Consider the following 27,392-nt stretch of genomic DNA (forward strand, 5'->3'; position numbering starts at 1 on the left):
AAAACCCTGACAAATTAGACTTCATATAAATTAGAAAAGTTTGCACTTTAAAAGACATAGTTAAGAGAACAAAAACCCCACACTATCTAATTTCTCTGTCTCCAAATTCTATATGCCTTTTCTTTTTCTTGCTTTATTGTATTGGCAATATAATACTGACTAATAGTGATGAAAGCAGACATCTTTGCCTTTTTCCTAATCTTTGGAAGAAAGTATTTGGTCATTTCACCATTAAGAATAACATTAATAGTAGGGTTTTAATAGCTGCCCTTTATCAGACTGAATTCTATTCCTGGATTCTTGAAAGTTATTCTTATTAATACATGTTGAAATCTATCTAATGTATTTCTGCATCAACTGACATGATCTTTCTTAGACTGTTAATATGGTAGATTATATTCCCTGATTTTTAATTATTAATCCAGCTTTGTATTCCTGAGGTAAACTCCACTTGGTCACGATATATTATTTTTATACATTACTAGATTTGATTTGCTAATATTTTTTGAACATGTTTACATCTATGTTGACAAAGGACACAGAAATGTAGTCTTCTTATTTTTGTAATGTTTTTCTGGTTTGTTTTTAGGGTAACGCTGGTTTCATAAAATGAACTGGAAGAGTTTTTAACTCTTGCGTGTTCTGAAAGAGATTGTGTAGATGTGGTGTTAATTCTTCTGAAAATGTTTGGGAGAATTTACTAAGTAAAATCATCTGTGCCTGGAGACTTCTTTATTAAAAAGTTTTAATTATAAATTCAATTCATTTAATAATTATAGAACTACTGTGGTTAGCTACTTCTCTTGGCTAAATTTTGACAGCTTGCGCTTTTCAAGAGACTGGTTATTTTATCTAAGTTGTCAAACTACTTACATGTAGTTGTTCATCTGTATTCCCTTATCCTTTTGACATCTGCAGAGTCTGTAGTGATTTTCCATCTCTTTTTTCCTGATATTGGTGATTTATATCTTCTTTTTTCTTTGCCAGTCTTACTAGAGATTTATCAATTTTGTTGATCAAAGAAGCAGCTTTTGGTTTTATTGATCTTCTCTATTTTTTTCTTCTGTTAGTTGAAGTCATGGTTTTCTGCTTTTACCTTTATTATTTCTCTTCTTCTGCTTGCTTTGGTTGTATACTGCTCTTCTTTTACCAGTTTAAGGTAAAAGCTTAGATTATTGATTTGAGATCTTTCTTCTCTAAAATGAGCATTTTTTCTATCCTTTTAGTTTAACTTATCAACATCATTACATTTGAAGTGAGTTTTTTGCAGATAGATACAGGTTAGTCATAGTTTTTAAATCCATTCTGACAATCTCTATTTTTTAATTGGTACATTTAGACCATTTACACTTAATATAATGACTTAGCCATGTTTCGATTTAGGTGTACCATTTTATTATTTGTTTCCTGTTGTTCCCTTTGTTTTTCATTTGTTTCCCTTTTCCTATTTCTTTTGGGTTATTCAAACATTTTTAATATTTTATCTTTTTTTTTTTTTTACTATATCTCTAGTTTTTTAAATTTTATTTTAGTGGTGGCTCTAGAGATTACAATACACTTACTTAAATTTTCAGCCTACTCAGAATTAGTATTTTACCACTTCAAGTGGAATATAGACACCTTACTTTGTTATAGTTGCTTTATATATTATATATAATACACACACACACACACACAGTGAAAATCCCTGACAATAATTTTTGCTTTCAATATTTTAAAAAGCTCAAAAGCAGAAGACTAGTCTTTCACACCATTTCTGTTGCTCTTTCTTCATTCTTGATGTTTAAAGGTTCCCTTTGGTATCATTTCGATTCATTCTGAAGAAATTCAACTTCCTTAGATAATTCTTTTAAAGCAGGTCTGCTGGCAACAGATTCTGCTCTTGTTCCTTCATCTGACAATGTCTTTATTTCACTTTCATTCCTACAGGGTATTTTCACAGGATATAGCATTCTGGGTTGCCTGACAGTTCTTTTCTTACTGTACTTTAAAAGTATGTTGCTACTTTCTTTTTGGTCTCCATGGTTTCTGATAAGAAATACACAATCATTTGAATTGCTGTTCCCTTATTGGAAAAGTGTACATTTCTCTAGCTAGTTTCAAGAATTTTTTTCTATGTCTTTAGTTTTCTAAGACTAGATGTGACTGAACCTGAGTTTCTCTGTGATTATCATGTTTGGGAGTTCATCAAGCTTCTACAATCTTTAGGTCTGTCTTTCTCTAAATTTGGGGGGTTGTTAGCCATTATTTTTTCAAACATATTTTCAGCATCTTACTCTTTGTCTTCTGAGACTTCAGTAACATTAATGCCAGACCTTTGGCCATTGTCCCAAAGGTCTCTGAGGCTCCGTTTTTCTGATTTTGTTTTTGATCCATTTTCCCCTCTGTTGCTTAGACTAGATAAATTCTATTTGTCCATCTTCAAGTTCACTGACTCTTTCCTCTTTCATCTCTTTTCTGCTATCTAGCCCATTCAACAAGTGTTTTATTCAATTACTTTCATCTTCAGTTCTAAAATTTCCATTTTAGAGCTTTATTCCTGGGTCTTCAAGCCAAGTAATTTTAAACAGTATCCTGAATATTTTAAATATTATGATATAATACTCTGGGTCTTCTTTAAATCCTTTGGAGTATGTTATTTTTGTTTAAGCATGCACAACAGGCCAGTTAGATTTAGGCCACAAATTCCAGTGTGTCTTCTGTGGGCTTAGGCTCCAACATCAGTTCAGTTTTCAAGGCCTTTGTTATGCTCTTTGGATCTGTCCCAAATATGTACTACTCAGTGGTCAGTCTCAGACCTAGCAGTGCTCTGTTAGCTCCATTCTTGAAGTCTTTATGTATGCTGATTAGAATCAGATTCACATATGACAAATGTGTAGCTCAAGAGAGGGCCTAGAAGTTTAAAATAATAATATAGGGCTGCTTTCCTGAGCTCTCCCTATTCCACAGTCTTCCCGGTAATTTTTGATTCCCTAGGCTCCTCTTTTTGTCTTCTCGCCAGAAAGCTGGGGGTTTAGTTACTCTGCTTTGCCATACATTTCTGTGACTGTATGCATGTCTACAGTAAGCAGCAAGAATAGGAGTGGGAATGTGAAAGAGGGATGGCAACCACACTGCTGGTTTAGTGGTATTTTGGATTCTCATCTTCTTCCCCAATTTATCTACTATTTACTTTTCAAAGCCTTCAAATAGCTTCTCTGTGCATTCTGTTCAGATTTTACAGTTGTATTCAGTGGGAGAGACAGTGTGGAGTGTTTTTACTCCATCAACTGGAACCTTTAAAAGCTGGTTTAACCAGAATTCTGACAACAGGTTTCTGTTAAGTTATATTCCTATTAGGCTTTGTTTCATAAAACTTAAGCCTGCTTGCTCACTTACAACAGCAACACACACTTTGGAGACCTAACAGACTTGGCAGGTTCTCTTTTAAGAGTATCCTCACTCCTTTCTTATGGCTAATGAAACAGGCAGAAGCTTTCATTTCCCTTCTCACAATCTCTCTGATATCAAGCAGAGGTCCCCTAAAATTCAAGTCAGTGCCCTAGAGAGCAATAGAGCAATAGTAGTTGAAGATTATTTTATTCCTGATGTTTAGTACTTGTCTCTGTTAATTTTTAAGTATAACTATGGTAATATTCACTTTAATCAAGTCCAAAACACATTAACAGACTACCTTAAAGATCACACAAGCTCTCAGGGTAAAGTTCAATAGAGGTACTTCTTGATGCTAACTATGTAATTTTGAAGGACAAAAGATAAGGAAAAATAAAAATTAATGAAAACAGAATCCAAAACCTTAGGCAGAATTAGATGAGCTGAATGAAGAATGAATAAATCAAGTATTATATAGCCAAGTCCTTCCACAAATACAGGGATATATTAAGAGGAAGGACTAAATTACTTAGATAATTGTGACACTGACACTATAGGAAATTCAAAAATGTGTTTCTTTTTTGTGCTTAAGGAAGGCAAGGCATTGGGGCGCCCGGGTGGCTCAGATGGTTAAGCGTCTGCCTTCAGCTCAGGTCATGATCTCAGGGACCTGGGATCGAGCCCCATATCAGGCTCCCAGCTCAGTGGGGAGTCTGCTTCTTCCTCTCCCTCTGCCTCCCGCCTTGTTTGTGCTCTCTCTCTCAAATGAATAAATAAAATATTTTTAAAAAAAGGCAAGGCATTAAAAAAAATTCAAGAGCTTAAAGTACAAAAGACAACAGCAGAGCTGTCCTTTGTAAAAAATGATCCAAAAATATTAAGTGCTGTATCACTCTTGGCGCCTTTTTACTTTTATAGAACCCCCCTTAATATCTCCTGTAGGGCTGGTTTCGTGGTTACGAAATTGGTCAGTGTCTGGCGATCTTGGAAGGTCCTTATCTTTGACAAAGCAGGAAAAAACATCCAGTGGAAAAAAGACAGTCTCTTCAATAAATGGTGCTGGGAAAATTGGACAGCTACATGCAAAAGAATGAAACTTGACCACTCTCTCACACCATACACAAAGATAAACTCCAAATCGATGAAAGACCTCAATGTGAAACAGGAATCCATCAAAATTCTAGAGGAGAGCATAGGCAGCAGCCTCCTTGACATCGGCCACAGCAACTTTTTTCATGACACATCTCCAAAGGCAAAAGAAACAAAAGATAAAATGAACATGTGGGACTTCATCAAGACAAAAAGCTTCTGCACAGCCAAGGAAACAGTCAAAAAAACTAAGAGGCAGCCCACGGAATGGGAGAATATATTTGCAAATGACACTACAGATAAAAGACTGGTATCCAAGATCTACAAAGAACTTCTCAAACTCAATACACAAGAAACAAATAAACAAATCAAAAAATGGGCAGAAGATATGAACAGACACTTTTCCAATGAAGACATACAAATGGCTAACAGACACATGAAAAAATGTTCAAAATCATTAGCCATCAGGGAAATTCAAATCAAAACCACACTAAGATACCACCTTACGCCAGTTAGAATGGCAAAAATAGACAAGGCAAGAGACAACAATTGTTGGAGAGGATGTGGAGAAAGGGGATCCCTCCTACATGGTTGGTGGGAATGCAAGTTGGTACAGCCACTCTGGAAAACAGTGTGGAAGTCCCTTAAAAAGTTAAAAATTGAGCTACCCTATGATCCAGCCATTGCACTACTGGGTATTTACCCCAAAGATACAGACGTAGTAAAGAGAAGGGCCATATGCACCCCAATGTTCATAGCAGCATTGTCCACAATAGCTAAATCATGGAAGGAACCGAGATGCCCTTCAACAGATGGATTAAGAAGATGTGGTCCATATATTCAATGGAATATTACTCAGCCATCAAAAAGAATGATTTCTCAACATTTGCTGCAACATGGACAGCACTGGAGGAAATAATACTAAGCGAAATAAGTCAAGCAGAGAAAGACAATTATCATATGGTTTCACTCATTTATGGAACATAAGAAGTAGGAAGATCGGTAGGAGAAGAAAGGGAAGAAGAAAGGGGGGTAAACAGAAGGGGGAATGAACCATGACAGATTATGGACTCTGGGAAATAAACTGAGGGCTTCAGAGGGGAAATAGACTGAGGGCTTCAGAGGGGAATGAGATAGGCTGGTGATGGGTACTGAGGGCACGTATTGCATGGTGCACTGGGTGTTATACGCAAGTAATGAATCATGGGACTTTACATCAAAAACTAGGGATGTACTGTATGGTGACTAACATAATAAAAAATATTATAAAAAATATTAAGTGCTGTCATTTTCAGTCTGATTTTGCTATGAACTTTTGGAAAGTGGTAGTAAGGTATAAAGCAAAGGGGGGAGTGGAGAGTTAAGTTAATGTCTCCCCCAAAGCGTATGTGTGCTGTCCAACAACACCTACATTAGTAGCAATGAACATAGCTAATGACACCAAATAGGAATATTTGAAAGAATCTAAAAAAAAATAAGAGAAATAAAGTACGCTACCTGGTTTTGAGTTCAGCAAAGAATTAAGAATAATGTCCTGCTTAGATTTCACAATTAATGTTAAGTGTACACAGAAATAACAATAAAACCCCACCACCAAACAACAGATGTTTTTTAAATAGTAAAAATTTAAATAGAATTTTAGATATGCTTTGTAAAGATTAATTCACCAAACTCTAAAATTCTCAACAATGCTTATAATTACTTCTAAATTACTGCAACTTACTGGGGGAAAACAAGGTTAAATCCTAAAATATTATACTACAAAATAAACAAACAATACCATACTAAACAGCATTAATGGATGAATCCTAGACCAAAGGAACGAACAAAGCAAGTCACAAAAAAATAACTACCACCCCTCACCTAAAATTCAGGGATATCACAATAGAAACACAGGATCCCTTTCAACCCCTCAAAGAAAATTATTAGGCAGGCATTCCACCAAACCGAACAATACATGGTCTGATTATTTTTTTTTCTCCCAACCACTAACGGTAGTTCTTACAATGTCAAGACACTGTCCAGAACACCTGATATACTTGGAATCTGGAATGTAGAGTCAAATGCCTTGCTAGTCAGTCCTTCTAATCTATCCCTACCTTTTAGGAAAATAGCACATTCCACATAATCTCAAATAGACACTTTCTTCCTTAGACTTAAACATAATACTTGGTTTATGTATTGTTAATACAAATGTAATTTGTATTAGATTACAGAACTTTAATTTGTATTAGATTACAGAACTTCCTTCCCTCTACATCTTCCCATTACTTTTCTTTTCAACCTTCTTTCCAGTCTTCTTGAAAGCAAACACACACACAAAACTAACATATCCATGGGTCAATTTCAAGTTTACTTATTTAAGAGCTTGATGGCATCTGTCTTAAATGTTTCTACAGTAATGTTCTTAAGCTACTATTTTTTTCCTTTTATACGTGACCTTTCCCTAAATCATGATAGCTATGTAACATAAGCAGAGCATGCACTGTTACATTCATTTAAATATAGTTGATCCTTGAACAACATGGGTTTGAACTGTGTGGGTCCACTTATAGGGGGCTTTTTTCAATACAGTGTAGTACTATAAATGTATTTTTTTCTTCCTTATGATTTTCTTAACATTTTCTTTTCTCTAGCTTACTTTAGTGTAAAAATACAGTATACAATATAGAATATACAACTGTGTTTTAATCAACTATTTATGTTACCAGTAAGGTTTCCCATCAACAGAGGATTGTTCATAGAAACATTTGGGGAGAGTCAAAAGTTATATGTGGGGCGCCTGGGTAGCTCAGTCGGTTAACCGTCTAACTCAGGTCATGATCTCAGGGTTCTGGGACAGAGCCCCATGTCCGGTTCCTGCTCAGAGTGGACTCTGCTTGTCCCTCTGCCCCTCCCCCTGCTCATGTGCACACACACTCTCTCAAATATATAAATAAAATCTTTTTTTTAAAAAAAGTTATATGTGGATTTTTGACTGCACGGGGGATCAGTGACCCTAACCCATGAATTGTTCAAGGACTGACTGTAGAAGAAAATGGGAGTATACAAATGGCTAACAGACACATGAAAAAATGTTCAAAATCATTAGCCATCAAGGAAATTCAAATCAAAACCACACTGAGATACCACCTTACGCCAGTTAGAATGGCAAAAATAGACAAGGCAAGAAACAACAATTGTTGGAGAGGATGTGGAGAAAGGGGATCCCTCCTACATTGTTGGTGGGAATGCAAGTTGGTACAGCCACTCTGGAAAACAGTGTGGAGGTCCCTTAAAAAGTTAAAAATTGAGCTACCCTATGATCCAGCCATTGCACTACTGGGTATTTACCCCAAAGATACAGACGTAGTGAAGAGAAGGGCCATATGCACCCCAATGTTCATAGCTGCATTGTCCACAATAGCTAAATCGTGGAAGGAGCCGAGATGCCCTTCAACAGATGACTGGATTAAGAAGATGTGGTCCATATATACAATGGAATATTACTCAGCTATCAGAAAGAACGAGTTCTCAACATTTGCTACAACATGGACAGCACTGGAGGAGATAATGCTAAGTGAAATAAGTCAAGCAGAGAAAGACAACTATCATATGATTTCTCTCATCTATGGAACATAAGAACTAGGATGATCGGTAGGGGAAGAAAGGGATAAAGAAAGGGGGGGTAATCAGAAGGGGGAATGAAACATGAGAGACTACGGACTATGAGAAACAAACTGAGGACTTCAGAGGGGAGGGGGGTGGGGGAATGGGATAGACCGGTGATGGGTAGTAAGGAGGGCACGTATTGCATGGTGCACTGGGTGTTATACACAACTAATGAATCATCGAGCCTTACATCGGAAACCGGGGATGTACTGTATGGTGACTAACATAATATAATAAAAAATCATTAAAAAAAATATAAATAAATAAATAAAAAATAAAAAAAAAGAAGAAAATGGGAGTAAGTTCAAAGGAGTAAAGTAACTTTCCCAAAGTGAGATGCAGACAATGGCAGGTTGAATCTAGAATTGAAGACTCATGACTTCCATTTCAATGCTATTTACTTTATAATACATACCTCTTCTACCAAAAGGGTAGAATGTCTTTCAAGCCATACAAATCTTATACTTCAAAATTAATGTATGCAACCTTCTGATGAAGCTCTGAACAAAATATTATCTTTCCTATGTAAGGCATAGCAATCAAGAGATACAACCAATAAAGGTCTCTTGTGAAAAGTATCCATAAAAAAAATGAGTGTAGCTTTCCTGGCTCCAAGAGAGAACTTATTGAATGGTAATTGGACTATGTCAACTCTCAGATTCTCAAACTACAGTATTTTGTTTGACTTTCTATGACCATTTAGTCAACAGGAAAATAAAAGTGGTGGATTTTAAAGGTCCTCTTCCTTCCCCTCCTAGACCAACGATTCTAAGTATGATCTCCAGAGCAGCAGCAGCAGCAATAACAAATCACCTGGAAATCTGTTAGAAATGCAAACTCTCAGACCTCACCCAGACCTACTCACAAACTCTAGGGATGGGGCCCAGCAATCTGTGTTTTAACAAACCCTCCAGATAATTCTCATGTATGTCAAAGTTTGAGAACTACGGTCCTAGACTGTCAATGCTTTGAAATATTTGCAACTGTTTCTCTATGTACACAAGCTTTCCACAACTTGTCCACAACAGAGAATGCCTTCTCTGTACTAAATTAATTGGACTGCTAGAATATATTTTTAATGACAAGTTTCACTTCATCCTGTCCAGTGTTCCATGAGTTTTGGCTCATGCAGAACAAGCATAAAACTTTAAACACAAATTGGTATAATTTAATAGTTAGCCTTAATTATCACATTTCACTGACTCCATATCTGTAAAAATTTCATTTAAAAGATTTCTTTTGTCTTTCTCATAATGAAATAACATTTTCTGATCAGTAACAAGTCTTATGATACAGTATTTTATTTCTTGTATGGTAATACTTTATGTGTGGAGAATTGTACTACTTACAGTTTTTATGTCGTATGTTTTTTACAAACAAAAATCCTAAATACTTGAGGGTACAAATTTTCTAATCTGTCATGCATTTTAATCGTTTAATACTTATTCTTTTACCCAGTTTCTACAGGTTGCACTGTGGAGCTAATGTGCCAGCAGGTACAGGTCTTGCCTTTCTTTTTCTTTCCTCTATTGTCTGATAACAAATGTAAGTGGGAATGTTAGGAATTGTTAAAAGGAAGTAAATGAATTCTTTGTCTCACTCTGCACAGATGTGCTGAATTCACATTTCCCAAAGGAGAAAGAAGATATTCAGAAGGAAATAAGGGTCACAGTATATATAACAAATGTTTAAGGAATCAGGATATATGAACTACAAGGTCAGGTGGCTTGCTCTTCAGAATTTTGGATGATGTGGTAAGAAAGGAAAACGTCGAAGGCTAGATGGTAATCTAGGACACACGGTACATATTTCGACAAGTCTACAGCTGTATTAAACAAAGATGTACCTACTTGTTTGAAGTTAGAATTTGGCAATTAGTAATCTATTTAAAACCTTTCACAAATAAATGGTAAAAATGGAAGAATGTCAATACTTACATTTTAGGAAACGTATCTAGGAAAATTCTTAAAATTCAGAATTTAAAAGTATCAATATTTAAAATATAAAGTTAACAACATTCTACTCATAATACTGTTGTGGGGTTTGTTTTGTTTTGTTTTGTTTTGTTTTCAGGCAAAAACAGTAAAAGGGGGGGAAAAACAGCCCCAAAGTTGAAACTAAAATGTTTGAATTACGAGATACCCATAGACATTTTAGCCAGACAACAATAAGGTTTTCAAATAGACAGATAACCTGTCAGGTCAATAAGAACAGTATGCAGCATGAGCCACTTCAATGGACTGAGACTAGACTGGAGGCAAATCCTAGAGGCAGCCTATTTTTTTAAGTGCCAAATAAGAGTGACAAAATATAAGAAGTATATAGGAAGCATGAAAATAAATTATTAGATACCTTTATAAAAACCTGCCTGATTTAACACAGTTTGTTATTATACCCAGAATGCAAAGAAGAAATGAACAGACTCTAAAATAGTATTAGAAGAAAACGCACAGGAGAAATGATCAAGATAAAAACTCTAGTCCTTAACAGTTGAAACCACCATGGATTATAAAATTATGTATGAAGGGGATTCAAGTTATGATTTAATAGTTATATGACAAACATCATTGTTAAAACATTTCCCAGGATCAATAAAGCCTACAATTTCTCTAAACAGCTCCTCAGAGTTCTGCACTCTTAAGGTACTGTCTTTAATCTATTTCCTATGACCAGCTTGGTAGGTAGGTAGTCACCTGGAAAAGGAAAGCGAACAAATTTCAAATCGAGCAACTGAAAGGAATCTGTGCTAATTTTCACAACTGAACAAAGAAAACTTCCCAGAGAGCCAAATACCAAAAAATCACAAACAAAAGCTTTATAGTTTATACCAGTGTGATAACAATTAGCATATCCCAAATGATAACCTTACAAATTACCATACAAGAGAACAGTTCAACTCTATATTAAGATGAGGTCAATGATTTTTGCAACCAAACAAAATATGGTATCCCTGTGTGTTTGATTCTAAATTAGAGCCCCTTAGAATATTAAAGTTATTAAAAGCTCTAGGGGACAGAGGAATGATACAAATGACAATACTGTAGTGTCATCAAACATTTGCAACTAATACACAGTGGCTCTGTTCTGTTCTTGGAATGAGGCCAGTGTATTTGATTTTTTTTTTTTTTAACAGAAAGATTTAGAATAATAAGCAACTAGAAAAATTTTAAAGTATTTTACGAAGAAAGTATATAGTCCTTTAAATCTTGCTAGGAAAAAGAAATAAATGGAGGTGCAAAAAGGGGAAAAACCAAGTTTGCTACCACCTGCTCTCACTGAGAGGTATTTTTTTTTCACATTAACTTTTATAATTTTCTTTGAAAAATATCGTCCACCTATTCATCCCTTAGGGAATAATTAAGCACAATATTAAAAGAAAAACCAACCAACCAAACAAAACCATCCTATACAAACCTGAAGGAAAAATTAATCGATTCAGATGTTTATGAAGGTTTATGAAAGAGGAATAGACGGGACAAAAATTTTAAAGATAAAAGAGCAAGCTTTCTGATATATATTTCCCGAAAGTGGGTGGAATTAGAAGATAAGCATCTAATCAGTCCTTAATTAAAACAAAGAGGAATGCCCATGATTTAGAGCAACAATAGGTTGCCCATTCCCAAATAACCTATGAAGCCAGGCTTGCTTAAAGAGGGTATTTGGTAAGGTTCTCATACTAGTTTTTTAGATAATATCTTCAGATCATTTTCCACTGAAAAAGAAATGAGTATGAGAAGCGTTCTGTTATTGAAATGAAATGTTTCTGGCTTCAATCCTTTCTAATGTTCTCCTTTTCCAGTTCTCCTCATCTCAATCCAGAAACCTCTCCATCCAGAGTTCATGTATTTTCCTTCTCTATTTTAGTGAAAACACACCACATTGATTGTAAGAATCTTACTAGATTTCCATTTGTTTTGCCTCAGCTCCTACATTAATCCAAACAATAAGGGCCTTTAAAACATTCATAAATAACCTGCTGCTGCTGGCACCTAGGAGCCCAGTGCTGCAATGTTAAGCAACAACAAATTTCATAGTTCAAGAGGCACAGTTAAGGAAAAAGGTTGCTCAGGAAATCACTCTTATTTAGCACAAAGATCCTTAAAAATTGCATGAAATCAGTCAAGTAACTATAGAAACCAATTTCTTCAGCTCCGTATCACACGTCTCACACCTCAATTGTCTTTATTATCGTCTGCTGTCAGATCCTTAATCAGAAATGTGAACAGGCTTGATGATTTATTCAGGAGGGAAAAGAATCTGTAGGTCAAGTGAAAAATTTCACACACACACCCAAACACACACCACATCTTCAACCTTAGGTACTTTCATTTCCTTCTGTTCTCAGCAGCTCTGGGGGCAACTCCAGTGAGATCCAATATTAAGGCTCAATTAAAATAAGCTCCAATTAGTGGAGCTTTTTTCTCTGGGGCTAGAAAAGTCAGGAAATGGATATTGGGAAATGTAAAAAGTCAGCTACTGAGAGGAGGCTGCAGACATAAATGAACTTATTTGTTGATTTCTACAGTTGCTATGCAGAGGCCTCTGGGAGTAAAAGCTTAACCAGTCTAAGCTATAAACTAAAACCCCTGCAGCTAAACATGAACTGTGTGAAACAAGGGCTCCATTCCAGAACAGAAAACTGCTGGGCCCAGAAAATTAAAAGCCAGAGGCGTTTTCCATTTAAAACTAAATCCCAGTACCACCTCCTAGCCAAAGAATTATAAGCAGTATCAGATTTACAAAACGAACAATTACCCTGGAAAAATGTAGCCTATTGTATAGTCCCAGATGCTAAATCTCAGAAGTTTCTTCTTCTTCTTTTTTTTAATCCCACATTATATTCCTCCAAGTACACTGCTGTAGTTTACAAAGAGCCATTTCTAGACAGGCCTAAGCCTTGAAAATAAATTTTAAAAAGAGAGCACATAACTCATTGACCTCATTTGAAGTACTGCCCTTGCCTTTAGCAGTTCCTGTCCTTCCCCAAGGCTTCTGCAAATGGTATGCAACAGCAAAATAAACCCTGACCTAATTGCCAGGAGAGAGCTGCCAACCTTCCCTCCAACACAAAGACAAGCATGGTAACTTGAAAGTCCTACCTCTTTGGCTTTCTGCTTTAATCTCAGCTGTTCTGGATCTTCTTTATTGGAACGACTCTATCAAAGGAAAAGAAAATTTTAATAGACATTACTAGCATCTAAACACCATAGTTGCCGTTAAATATTTAATAAATGACAATTTTCTCTTGTGATTGAAAACCTTGGCTCCAGGGGAAAATGCCTCAATCCAGTCTGGTGCACTCCCTCCTTTACGCCCCCTCCCTCTCATCATCTGGGCCGGCTGCTGCAGCTCTAGCCCGGAGGAAGCTTATACTGAAAATGATGCTAACAAAGTCAGTCAGGTCCAGTTGAGGCATGACGTTGTTCTTGTTAGAACACTAAAAACTAAAAAACGGATGGTACAGATGAAGGAAAAGAAAAGAAGGATAATTGCTGGCTCAAAGAAGGAAAGCAATCAACATTGGTTAATCTTCAGATAGAGCCATTTTGGAAAAACATGGTATTTCACAGACTATTAAAATCAAGAACCACACATGGTGATGTATGAAATTGTTAAATCACTATACTATATACCTGAAACCACTATAACACTGTATGTTAACTGGAATTAAAGTAAAAACTTAAAAATAAATTAATTAAAATAAAATCAGGAGACTGACTTTGAATCAAATCAATCTCTTTAAAAGTATAATTTTTAAAAACTAAGTAGGAAATATATCCCAATGTTTTCAATAGAGTATCTTGTCATCTTTGGGTCCTCCATAGCATTTAACTGAATGCTGTAAACAAGTAAATATCCAATAAATGTTTACTGAATATTGCTTTCCATACTGATTCACTTCAACATTCAAAAATGAACGATCTTACAGGACTGCTATAAAGAGAGAGCTATCTTCTATATGTAATGCTATGATGAAACAAACAGTAAGGAACTTCATTTCTGACACTATGAACATTTATCCACTGAAAAATATGCTCAGGAGTATTCTTTTTTCTCATTCTAACAAAGTTATCTAACTCATTATAAATCTGAATATTTGTTCTATAAAATGCAACATCAGCTAACTAAATATAGCTAGCAAAATAAAACCTAAAGGTATTCTTATTTACTAAGTTTACTGATATGTTTTACTGACGTGTCAGTACTTTTGTTAAAGGGAAGTAAAAGAAAGAAACCATTTAGATTTAAGAGTGCCTTGTAATTTTTAAGATTTTATATATTTATCTGAGAGAGAGAGCACAAGTGGGAGCAGCGGGGGGCAGAGAGAGAGGGACAAGCAGACCCCTCACAGAGCAGGGAGCCTGACACAGGGCTCTATCTCAGGACCCTGGGATCATGACCTGAGCCAAAGGCAGCCATTTAACCAACTGAGCCACCCAGGTGCCTTAAGAGTGTCTTGTAATTTTAAACACATGAAGTATTACATAAGGCTACCAAAAACTAGTCACTTTTTTCTTCATTTTGTCCCCTAGCTACTAAAACAACTTAACCCAAACTAAAATAAACTCCTTTATTATTCCACCTATAATATTAGAAGACAATAAGCATGTATATATGTATTTATTTTAAAAATGTGTGTGTATGTATATATATTTGTGACTGTATGATTTTTGCCCCAGTATGAAATGGGCATATTTGAATATCAAGTTTTTATCACTCAACCAATATTTATTGATTATTCATACATAAATTCTACTCTGTGTGCCTCTATTCTGAGCCTAGAGATACAGAAATGAAATAGCAAGACAAAGTCTCTGCTTTCGAGTGACATATTTTAAGAGAAAAATAATAAAACAAAAAAAATTTATAAAAATTAAATACAGTTATGACATGTAAAACATTTATGATGGGGAAAAAATCAAATAATTACTGATAGTGGTAAGTGTTATAAAGGAAGTTGGACAATGTGATAGAAAGAGAGAGGAAGGAGTGTGTGTGGGGAGGTACTTCTTTAGCTAGGACAGGAGAGAAGACATCTGAGAGAAGTGACATTTGAGTAGAGCTCTGAATGACAAGAAGGAGGCAGCCGTGCAAAATTCTGGGGAAAGAATACACCAAGCAAAAGGCACAGTCATTGCAAAAGCCTTAAAACGGGAACAAGCTTGGTAAAATTGAGGAAAGAAGGCAGGCCCGTGTGGCTGGACCATAGAGAAAAGCTGACAGAGATAAGGTTGGTAACCATGCAGGCCAAGATACAAAGTTGAGATTTAATTCTAGTTATTAAAAAAAGCCACTAAAGGGCTTGGAGCACAGGAGTGAGATGCCACTGCTCTGACACTTTAGAAAGATCACTCTGGCTGCTATGCAGTGAGTGCAGCACTGTAGGAATCTGAGATCGGAGGCACAGGCTTACAGAACAACTCAGGAGACTGCTCTAGAACAACTGTGGTTTTAGAAAAAAATATCGGGAAACTTGGACTAATGTCATAGCAGGTAAGATTAGGTTGAAATGTATTTTAGAGGCAGAGCCAACTGCATTTATTGATGGATTGGATGGATACAGGGTATGAAGTAAAGAGGAGAACTGAAGATGATTTCCTAGGATTCTAGCCTAAGCAACTGGAAAGATGAGAATGCCAACTTTCTAAGACGGTAAAGACCAAAGCAGATGTAAGACATGGACCTCAACTTTCAGGTTAAGATACCTAATTAGCAGTCTACGATGCGCACTTGGCACCCTCAAAGAAGGTCGGTGTGACTGGAGCAGAGCAAGTAAAGAAGGAAGGGATGTGAGAGGTAGGCGTGTACCTTTTAAAATCTGGTAAGAAGTTTGGATTTTATTTTAAGTGCAAAAGGAAGTCACCGAAGGCTTTCAAGTAACAGAGACATGCATGATTTGTTATGAAAACATTATTCTGACAACAGTATTAAAAATGGATTGTAGAAGGAAAAGATCAGTTAGGAGACATTATAAAAGTCCACTGAAAGATGATTTAGACCACAGTGGTGACCATGGTGATGAAGAGAAGATGATGAATACATAACAGGAAGGGAAACATAACAGGAAGTGAACTGCATGTAGGGAGAGGAGAGAGAAAACTCCTAGGTTTTCTGGCTTGCACATCTGGGCAAAAAGTGTCATTTACTAAGTTAGAAAAACCTATTAAGAGTAAAAGGTATTTTGTGGGGGGAGGAAAATCAGAAATTCTTTTGGACACATAACTGAGATGCCTATTGGCCAACTGCATGGAGACTTGAAGCAGGCAGTTAGCTATGAGTCTGGAGTTCCACAAGGCAGACCTGCTAGAATTACAAATTTAAGAGGGAGACAGAGAAGAAGCCCTAGGACTGAACCTGGACACTCCAATATTCAGAAGTCTGGTAAAGGAACAAAAACCAAGAGAGAGTGAGAGTATAATATATCCAATAATAACTAAACAAGTATTTAATAGTTTATGATCTTGTTTACAGCATAGTAATGGGAAATAAAATACCAATAAACCACCTCATTACATTGGCTGTGTGCTTGCTTATAATACTAGACAGCTCAAGGAAGAGCATCTTCCTGTCCCAGCTGTCCTTTCCAGTGCAAGAGGGGTCAGCATGGGGACTGAGACTGTGGGCCGGTGAGAAGCGGCACGGTGACAAGGTCATGGTGCACTACATCCTTGGGTGGGGGGGGGGGTTGGGGCACATGAAGGTATAGACCAGTCGCCAAGAGTGCAGGAGGGCTGGGAAGACTGACTAAGACACAAGCCAGTGGGCACGGCTGCCAATTACATGGGCAATGAAATGAGGGCAGGGGATACAGTGGTAGCAGACAGAAGAGGCAACCAGCATGGCTGTTTTGGAGATCAGTTACACAGAGAAAATAAGTAAATTGAGGACATAAGTAAATATATCAAGGGTAATGAGAGTCAAGTTTCAGACTATGGAAAAAGTATTTATAAACATGTAAAGGTTTAGGTTAGAAAAAGCCCTAAGATACTAGAGTTGGAGGTATCCACGTAAACTTATGGTTTTAGAATATATACATACAGAGAACTAGTTACAAATGTATGTTTGTATGTGTGTATATATATATACACATGTGTACATACATATACACCATACATATATTTCCTAGATCTACCCATTTGAGAGGGCCTACATGTAATGATACCCCATTAGCAATGAGCACACTGTATGCTCTACTCTTGGTTTCTAGATAACATCCTCAACTAAAAAGATGCAGGATTCCTTGGGGGAAATCACTGATTCCAGGACTGAGGAAAGACAAGCAAAAGCTGGGCCTGGAATAAACTGTGCCAGAACGTAAGGATAAGGAAGCCTGGGTGGCTCAGTCAGTTAAGTGTCTGCTTTTGGCTCAGGTCATGATCCCGGGGTCCTGGGATCGAACCTAGCATCGGGCTCCCTGCTCAGTGGGGAGTCCGCTTCTCCCTCTCCCTCTCTCCCTAGGTTGTACTCTCTCAAATAAATAAATAAAAAAAATCTTGAAGGAAGGAAGGAAGGAAGGAAGGAAGGAAGGAAGGAAGGGGAAAGAAAGAAAGAAAGAAAGAAAGAAAGAAAGAAAGAAAGAAAGAAAGAAAGAAAGAAAAGAAAAGAAAAGAAAAGAAAAGAAAAGAAAAGAAAAGAAAAGAAAGAAGTCAGTGAATGATGGAAACTTGAGCAACAGACAGATGTGCCAGCTGGAAGGGTCTCCCACTCAAGAGGAATGTGAGCATCAAAATAAATAATGATAGTAATGGATCACAACCTACTGAAACAAATAGAAACCCAAAGCCCATTTTGATATCAATGAATACATGAATGAATGAATAAAAGAGAAAGAAAAGCTCTTCCACATACAATGCTAATAAATCTAGAAGATGATGAGAATTTAAAAATTACCATTTTATATTTACAAGCAGTGTCCATCACAGAGGTGGCTGATTCAGGTAGATATCATCTATAGGCACTAAAGTTGATACATGGAGGTTTAGTTAGGAAGAGGATATTGGTATAATCTTGCAATACCATTCTATGAAAAACTGACTACAAAAGGGAAAATGGCAAATTTGAAATGGAGAGAATTGGAAGGCACCCACACAGCTGGGTGATCAAGGTTGCCTTTTGATAAGATCAGGTGAGAAGAATGTATATATTCCTGCCATGAATTTATTACCTAAGTCATGGGGAAATATCAGATGAACCCAGGAATTATCAGTCACCCTACAGATAGTAAGGCCTGTACTCTTAAAACCTGTCAAAGACATGAAATAGAAAGTAAAAAATCAGACTAAAGGAGTCTGAAAAGAGATCACAACTGGAATGAAATATATTGCTGAATGAGAAAACAGACCAAGAAGGAAAACGAGACTGGGCTGCGACAGTTGGTGAAATCTGAATGAGGTCTGTGGATTACATGGCAGTGCAGTATTGTTCACATCCTGACTTGGTAGGGTTATACAGCAGAATGTCACAAATACATGCCAGAATGGTTAGAAGTGATGGGACATCAGGGCTAAAGCTTACTTTCAAAAGGTTCAGAGAAAGGCCAATTGGAGATGATAGTTGCATAACTTGTAAATATACAAAAAACCTCTGAATTGAAAGAAAGGGGAACAAAGGGATAAAAGAGAATAATAATGATAAGGGGTGTGTGTGTGTGCGCGTGCGTGTGTAAATACAGAGATGCAGAAAATGCAGTAACATGTTAAAAATGGGGACATCTGAGAAAAGAAGATGAGGATTCTTTATATAGTTCTGACAACTTTCCTAGAAGTATGAAGTACTTCAAATTAAATTAATTTTTTAAAAAAGTGATTAGTATATGACACACTCTAAAAGGGGAGGCTGCCAATAATACTACAAATTAAAACTAAGGTGTTTAAACAAAAAAAATCAATCTAGTGCCCAACCTTTATGACTACTTGCAACGGCCCTATGCCTATGGAGAAATGTGAAGCAACAAAAGGCAAACCACAGTGGAACTAGCTTTCACTCTGACACTAACAGTCCAGGGAAATGTTTCAATAAAGGAGAAAGAAAATAAATATATTTATAAGCTAAATATCTTTCTTCTCACTTATTCTTGTTTTCTCTAACCCATTTCTGCCCATCTTATATTTGTTCCATATAATCCTAATTTTACCCATAAATTTCCAAACTTTCCTCTCTCCAATTTAACTTGGCGCACATCAAATTTTATCCCTAAAAAGACCTTGAATATTTTTAAAAACATTTTTACTTGGGTGGGGGGGTGCCTGGGTGGCTCAGTTGGTTAAGTGCCTGGGCTCATGATTTCAGCTCAGATCATGATCTCAGGGTCTTGGGATCAAGCCAGGCCTGGGGGCGGTCTGCATTTGGTGGGGAGTCTGCTTGAGATTCTCTCTCTCCCTCTCCCTCAGCTCCCCCACCCTCCCCCCCTCAAATAAATAAATCTTTAAACAAACAGTTTTTACTTAGGGGTGGTAGGTATGATCCTAGGCACACAGGAACTGAGAATGAGGACAGAAAAGATTGTATCTCATTAAAATAATTAACTGAAAGTCACTGTACCACAGCATCCTGGCTGTGAGAGATTTTATTAGTGATTTCACTTAAAGAAATCCTTCAGAGAAATCCAAAAGCCTAATAAAAACAAGACAGCTGGTCAACAATAAAGCCAATTCTAGCCTTGCCAGGTCGTGTTCAATCATAAATCACATAGGCTCTTACCTTGGCTACCCTAAGTAACATTTCTCTTTCTTCTAAATCCTTTCTCTGCTTCTCCAATTGATCTAGTTTTTCGAGAAATTTGAGCTGTGATCTGGTATCACTAGACAGGATGTAATTTTCACTTGCCTGGAAAAAAAAGAAAAAAAAAAGTCTTATGATGGTCTTAGGCAACACATTCTACATTAGGTTTTATAAATTAGCTATCAACAATACCAACATACACAGGGAGCTAAATTTTCAGGATGTAATATTTATATTTCTGATAATACAAACAACATAAAAGAACCTTAGTCTCCCTAAAAGCTGAGAGGTAATTAAGCATTTAAATTTCAGAGCTTTCCTAGTAGGTCTCATTCAGAGGGGAAAAAAGAGAAGCCAAGCAGATCCTAAAAACAGAAGTAGAAAGCAAGAGAGTGTAACATGTACCTATAATCTAAATCTTTTTAGTTAAATTATTGTCCATCTCGACAGACCTTAGTATAATTAATTAGATCTTAGGCCTGTGAAAGACAAAACAAAAAACAAAAAAAAACAATCACTTCAATAAAAAATATACCAAAGATGAAAGTTATCACTCTTGTTTCCATTGTTGAATTGGTCTAACCTTGACAAGTGAGTACATCTTCAATCAAAATGTAACATGAGATAAAACGGCAAACATTTAAAATCCTAAACCTTGTTTTGGGGATTCCTTTAAGCTATGAACTTGGGCAGAAATTAAGTATACAATTTATAAATGAGAGCCATAACAGAGAAGTATAATTATTTGTCTTAATTTGCTCCATAAAATAAAATTTACAGTTTCATTTATTCTGATATTCTAGAGTGTAAGATGGTGCTTTTCAGTCTAAATATTTTGTAATTTTCTTCATCTGATATCACCACCTATCTCTCTTCTCTAATACACACAAGATGGCGGCGGGTGTGTGTGTGTGTGCAGTGGTGGGGAATCTTCCCAATCAGCATTTTTTTAAAATTTATTTTTATTTTTTAAGATTTTATTTATTTATTTCACACAGAGAGAGATAGCCAGCGAGAGAGGGAACACAAGCAGGGGGAGTGGGAGAGGAAGAAGCAGGTTCCCAGCAGAGGAGTCTGATGTGGGGCTCGATCCCAGGAGTCTGGGATCACACCCTGAGCCGAAGGCAGATGCTTAATGACTGAGCCACCCAGGCGCCCCCCAATCAGCATTTAAGACATCCTGCCATTTAGTCATCTCAGTAACTATGGGATGGAGACTGGGGGAGACTGTAAAATAGGAAAACTGAATGTTTTTAAACATTTAGTCCAACAGTCAGTGCCTGGCTTAGAAATCATAGGTATAGCACCAATCCCATCTTTGTTTTATCCCATGCTTATGACTGATTCAATTAACTGGGACCAAGAGATTTCATATGCCCAAGATTCCTTCTAAATTAAATTTTTATTGTTGGTATTTAACTAGATCAAAAGAGTATTACGTAGTATAACGAACAAGGATGTATTAGTGCTACTTATTTTAGTTCATGTTTAATACAAAACGAATTCTCAAATGCTTTTAAAGTTAAATAATACAAGATAGAATATGGAATATATTATAGGCCAACCATGAGGCATAAACATAATAACCAGTGGTTTCTTAAATACTTCATCTTTACCATGTTTGTGCTCAGATACTCTGGAGATAGTTTACTGACAGAATTTAATTTTAAAAGGACAACAAACACTAAATTAAAAAGGGGCACAGACTTTCTAAAATTTAACCCAATATCATCCCTGTGCTAAGATCCCTTCTCCTCCCTAAATGGATACAACTGCCTCTGGCTTAACGTATCCTTACTTTATTCTTACAGATGCTAAACAAATGAATGCCTCCCCTATTCCTACTGATTCCCCAACCTTATTTAAACAACAGCAACCCCAACCTTAAAACATTGCCTCCTGTCTACCAAGTTGGCCTAACTGAAGTCTTTATGCACCACTAAATAGGGTGGTTTAACAGTAAAAATATAAGGACTCAGACCAAACGATAACAGAGCAAATCAAGCAAATCCCATCTAAAGAAAGCACTACAGCTTTCTACTAGAAAACACTGAAGGGGCACCTGGGTGGCTCAGGCGGTTGAGCGTCCAACTCTTGATTTTGGCTCAGGTCATGATATTAGGGTCCCGGGATGGAGCCCCACAACAGGCTCTGTGCTTGGTGGGCAGTCTGCTTGAGAATTCTCTCTCTCTTTATCCCTGCTCCCTGTCCCTCACTTGCGCATGCATGTGCTCTCTCTCTCTCTCTCTTAAAAATAAATAAATAAATTTAAAGGAAAGAAAAGAAACACTGAAGCTTCTCCAGTCACTGGTGTGCAGAAGACTATAATAGGCCTTCAGTGGGAAAACACCTGGCAACAAGATCAAAAGCTTTGTATCGCATGTGTCACTTCCTACTTCTTTACTTAAATCTGTTTATGGACTACGATTAATTAGATAATTATATATAAACATGTGAAAGATTATCAAAAGTAGATGGATGTCAAATGCAAAGAGATGGTGGAATTTTGCTTTTAATAAAAGTAAGCTCGGTTTTGTGAAATTCATGGGGTAAAATTTCCCACACTGTACAGATAAAAATAAATCCTATCAGGGATGAACTGAAATATAAGGACAGGGCTAAATCTGTGACACAATGATTGTTATAATATCAAAGTCTATAAAATAAGTATAATTTTGAACTAGATCCAAATATAACTAAATGATTATTACTTCTGTTTAAAGAAGAATAATAATGTAGCTACAAACTCAGACAGTGGCATTAACTGTATTAAGGAATGAGCGTGGGGAAAGGCAGGCTGGGGAAAATCAATCAGGATAGGCAGTGTACAAGACAAAAGGTTAGGGAAGTGTTAGCTTTAAGCTAAGTTACTGAGGTTCCAGGTGGGGTAGACACTATTCATTTTGCCTAGGGCAACTAAATCCTTAGAACATATGCTATTGATATACAACAGAAGAATTCCATGTGAAAGCTGGAACACACAATAGAGATTTGGATGACACTCAGAACAGTAAACACTACCTGGAAAAATTCTATCCCATACTAAATTGTACAGTTACATTTTATAAAGAAACTGCCCATTGTAAATAAAAGTGCACTCATGTATCTCTGAAAATATACAGCAATTGCAGTGGGAATAGGGACAATCCAGGTTTGAAAAATCTGTAAGACTTTTAAAAAGTTACAGTAAAAAGCCAAAAAGGAAGAAAATTTTCCCCACATCCCAATATTGAAGGAAAACTGATATCCAGTCAAACTAGATTATTACAAATTTAGGATGTTAATTGTAATTCCCAAGGTAGCCACCAATAAAATATTTAAAAAAGTATACACGAAAAGAAATGACAAGGGGATCAAAACAGTACATAACAACAAAAAGGCAGTAATAACAGAAATGAGACCAAAAAAAAGCTACAAAGCATATAGAAGAATAGTGGAATAGCACAAGTAAGTTCTTCCTTATCAGTAATCATTTTACACGTAAGTGGACTAAACTACCCAATCAAAAGGTAGAGACTAAACATAATGCATAAAAAACATGATCAACTACAAGCTGTCTACAAGAGATTCACTTTGGATGAAAACACATGAACTGACTGGGAGAAAAGATGGGGAAAAAATTTCATGCAAATAATAATCACAGAAAGCAGACGTGGCTATACTAATATCAGGTAAAATAAACTTTAAGTCAAAAACTGTTAAAAGAAATAGAGAAAAACAAGGGGTGCCTGGGTGGCTCAGTCAGTTGAGTGTCCGGCTCCTGATTTCCACTCAGGTTATTATCTCAGGCTCGTGGGACAGAGCCCTGTGGAGGGCTCTGTGCTCTCTCTTCCTCTCTCTCTCAAACAAATAAATAAATCTTAAAAAAAAAAAAAAGGGATAAACAAGGGCATGATATATTGACAAAAGAGTCAATTCATCAAGAAGATATACATAACAGGCAACAGAGCCCCCAAATATATGAAGTGAACATTGACAGAACTAAAAAGAGAAATACAGTTCTACAATAACAGCTTAAGTCTTCAATACCTCCCTTTCAATAAGAATACCTAGACAAGAAGATCAAGAAGGAAAGAGAAGACTTAACATTATAACCCAACTAGATCCACCAGACTTTTATGAACATTCCACCCAACAATAGAATACATGTTCTGCTCAAGTGCACATCAAACATTCTCTAAGAGGGATCACATGTTAGGCCACAAAACAAGCCCACATAAATTTAAATTGATTGAATCACATAAAGAATCTCTTCTGCCCATACAGAATGAAGCTAGAAATCAACAATAAAGGAGAAACTGGAAATTTCACAAATATGTGGGAACTAAACAACATACTTTCAAACAACCAATGTATCAAAGAAATCTCAAAGGAAATTAGAAAATACTTAGAAGTAAATGAAAACAAAAACACAATGTACCTAAACTTACAGAATGCAGTGAAAGCAGTGCTCAGAGGGAAATTTATAGCAATAAATGCCTACATTAAAAAAGGAAGATGTCAAATCAGTAACCTACTTTATAACTAAAGGAAGCAAAATAAAAAATGAAAGAGGGATCATTGTTGCTGACCTTACAGAAATAAAACGGTTTGTAAGAAAATACTATAAACAATCGTATGTTAACAAAATGGGACCAAAAGAAATGGACTAATTCTGAAAACACACAAAAAGAAGTAACTGATACTGTTTTTTTCTCCACAGCTTTTTCTCCTGATGATCACTTATTTTTAAGTTGGTCCTGCAAATTCTCACAAAGATTTATACAGTGAGGACCTCAGCAACTATAAATAGTTCTTCCAAAGTTCTAAACAAAGCAGAAAGTAGAGAAAATAGAATGATTCCTCCAGGGAACTTAACAGTGATGTGGTAGCTGCTATTTCCCTGAGTTCCTTTTAACCTATGGCTAGGACATTGTGACAATGACCATTCTCACAAAGTCAAAACTTTATAAGACTACCCACATACCATGCTGCACAAAATCTAGTATCAACATTTCTTGGTTGATGGGGGAAAAGGTTATCTTTTTCTTTTTCATCTCTCATCACCCAATAAATTCGCTCTCCACCAAAACCATAATACAAATATATCAAGTGCTTTCATCTTAATGATGGCAAGTGATTTGGTTCATACCACTAGAGACAAGACAGGCTATCCTTCCATTTAATTTGTTTAAAAGGCAGCCAATAACTGTAAGGAGTGGCACCAGCATTAGCACTCAATACAATTATTTAACTTATTAAAAGGAACAACAGCACTAACAAAGTACAGAGCACTGAAGAGAACGCAGCTATCCAATATTCCATTCTAATATATTCTCCTTGCCAATCAAAAGCTGTAGAAGATGTCTCAGGCAGAACAGATGCATATCTCAATCTACACTGACACAGAAGCTTCGGATACAATTTTAAACTGTTAATTTTGTCATGTAAGTATATCTAAATCAGGCAAATGAGGAATGTAACTTTTGTCGACCCATATGAACTATGTCTTGACCATTTCCTTTAAAGATATACTTAAAATATGAATCCATACCAAAATACTATCTTTAACATGACAGAGAAGAAAGAGAAGAATTTGTACTTCTTTAACGATTTCCTTTACCTTGTAAGTTGTCATTCGATGCTGAGCAATTGTAGTCAGTTTTTCTAGAAGGCCTCGTAATCGTTCCTGTGTTGCATGGGAGATCAAGTTCACAGCATCAGAGTTAAGTTCTGTAATGTCATGCTTTTTACCTGTAGAAGCAGAGAAAATCCATTACGTGTTTTAGTAGTGGCTGATAATTGAAATAATTAGCACAGCAGGTATTCTGTTCCCCCTGGAAGTCATACCCATTATGAATAAAGGTTTGGAGATTATGATTTTCCTGGTAAAGTCACAACTTCAAAGATCTTAGACATTACATTAATAAAACCTAGCCTGAAGCCTCAGAAAATATAGACATTGTTTCACTTAGCCTCTAGAATCATTCTCCTTGCAAGGTCATTTATAGGACAAAGTTAATAAGAACACAAATCAAGTCTAGTGTTCAGGGAGGAAAATGGTAACTGCAGAAATTAGTGCCGTATTCTGTTAATTTTAGTAATTAAAAAAATAGAAAATTACATTTTGCCCTGTTTGACACTGTTAACAATTTATGACATTTATTTCAATGAATTCAGATTGTGGGTCTCTGTTACTGCCTTGTCTACAAGATATACCTACACTCCTTTTGTCCATTACCAATCATGCTTATTTTGCACTAACTCATGTTCTGATAAATTGACCTGGTAATTAATTCACAAGTTGAAATGGATTCAAAGCCTCATAATTTCACCCATCCATTTGAATAACTTCTCTTTCAATGTATCTCCATCCATAAATAAACCAAACTTCTATTCTTCAGCCAGCTAACTAGGAAGAAAGATTCAGGAAAACAACTTGCACCACATACCCAAGGGCAGAAGCTCATTTATAAAGCAACCTTATCAGTATTTACATAGTAATTCCTCAGCTCAGTGAAACCAACCTGTATCAACAGAGACCTCAATCTAAAGATATAGCCAATTGTGTAGTCTAATTTAAATAAGCTTTTAATAGTGCTATTGTGTTTATTTTTAACAAACACAACAGTATGCTTTTGCACTCTCATCTGAAATATACTCTTACTCATCAAATTGTGAATCAGTATAGCAAAAATAAGTTTTCATTAAAAGCCAACAACTCTTACATACCTTTGACGTGATACTCCATAATAAATGCTAAACTTTGAAGTGTAGGTGATCGGATGTGAGGGCTATCTGGCTGTGACATCTGTCACACCACTGATCACCAGGGTGGATCTGGCTGATCTGGCTGCCAAGGTGCAGTCCCCTTCCTCTCCCACTATTTCTTTTTTGTTTTTCTTTTTTAAAGATTTTTTTATTTATTTATGTGACAGAGAGACAGCCAGTGAGAGAGGGAACACAGCAGGGGAGTGGGAGAGGAAGAAGCAGGCTCCCAGCGGAGGAGCCCGATGTGGGATTCGATCCCAGAATGCCGGGATCACGCCCTGAGCCAAAGGCAGATGCTTAACGGTTGCGCCACCCAGGCGTCCCTCTCCCACTATTTCTTGTGCATTCCTCCCAAAGCTGTGTGCTCCCTTGAAAAGAACGACCTTCCTAGATAGAAGAAGGCTATTTTTTGGTCAGGGGTATGCAAGTAGCTGTGTTCTCCTACTAGAACCTCCAAAGCAGCTCTCGAGGTCCAAAATGCAGACTATAGCTAACCAGAAGGGAAGAAGATATAAAATTATTTAGCTTCTTCTAAGCCAAACCTTCAAAATGTAATTTGTTACTGTCTAGCAAAACTGAATTCATCACCAATTTTAGATTTAAGCAGATAAAAAAAACACTACAAAGTCAAATCTACTCTACTAAAACTGTTAGCATATATAAATAGTGAAGGCCTTCTACATAAGGGACACAATTTTAAAACCATCCAATGATTAAAATTACAACTAAACGTACGGTAGTCGATCTATCAGATCATGCTTAAAGGAAAGAAAATGAACATTTAAAAATATGTAGTGTTTTGGAGGGAA

The 27,392-nt window shown here is 36.4% G+C and overlaps 1 protein-coding gene across 1 annotated transcript in view; it reads right to left on the minus strand.

Annotated features, from left to right (window-relative positions):
• The window catches only part of TAF4B (TATA-box binding protein associated factor 4b), a 127,278-nt gene that overhangs the window by 33,672 nt on the left and 66,214 nt on the right, over window positions 1–27,392 (minus strand). Inside the window, exons 11-13 of the mRNA XM_026496135.4 lie at window positions 25,436–25,566; window positions 19,813–19,938; window positions 13,212–13,268 (exon numbers count right to left, since the gene is read on the minus strand). Of these exons, the coding sequence (XP_026351920.2) occupies window positions 13,212–13,268; window positions 19,813–19,938; window positions 25,436–25,566 (314 nt within the window). The remainder of the gene's footprint in view (window positions 1–13,211; window positions 13,269–19,812; window positions 19,939–25,435; window positions 25,567–27,392) is intronic.

Source organism: Ursus arctos, unplaced genomic scaffold (assembly GCF_023065955.2).
Source record: "Ursus arctos isolate Adak ecotype North America unplaced genomic scaffold, UrsArc2.0 scaffold_17, whole genome shotgun sequence".
NCBI lineage: Eukaryota > Metazoa > Chordata > Mammalia > Carnivora > Ursidae > Ursus > Ursus arctos.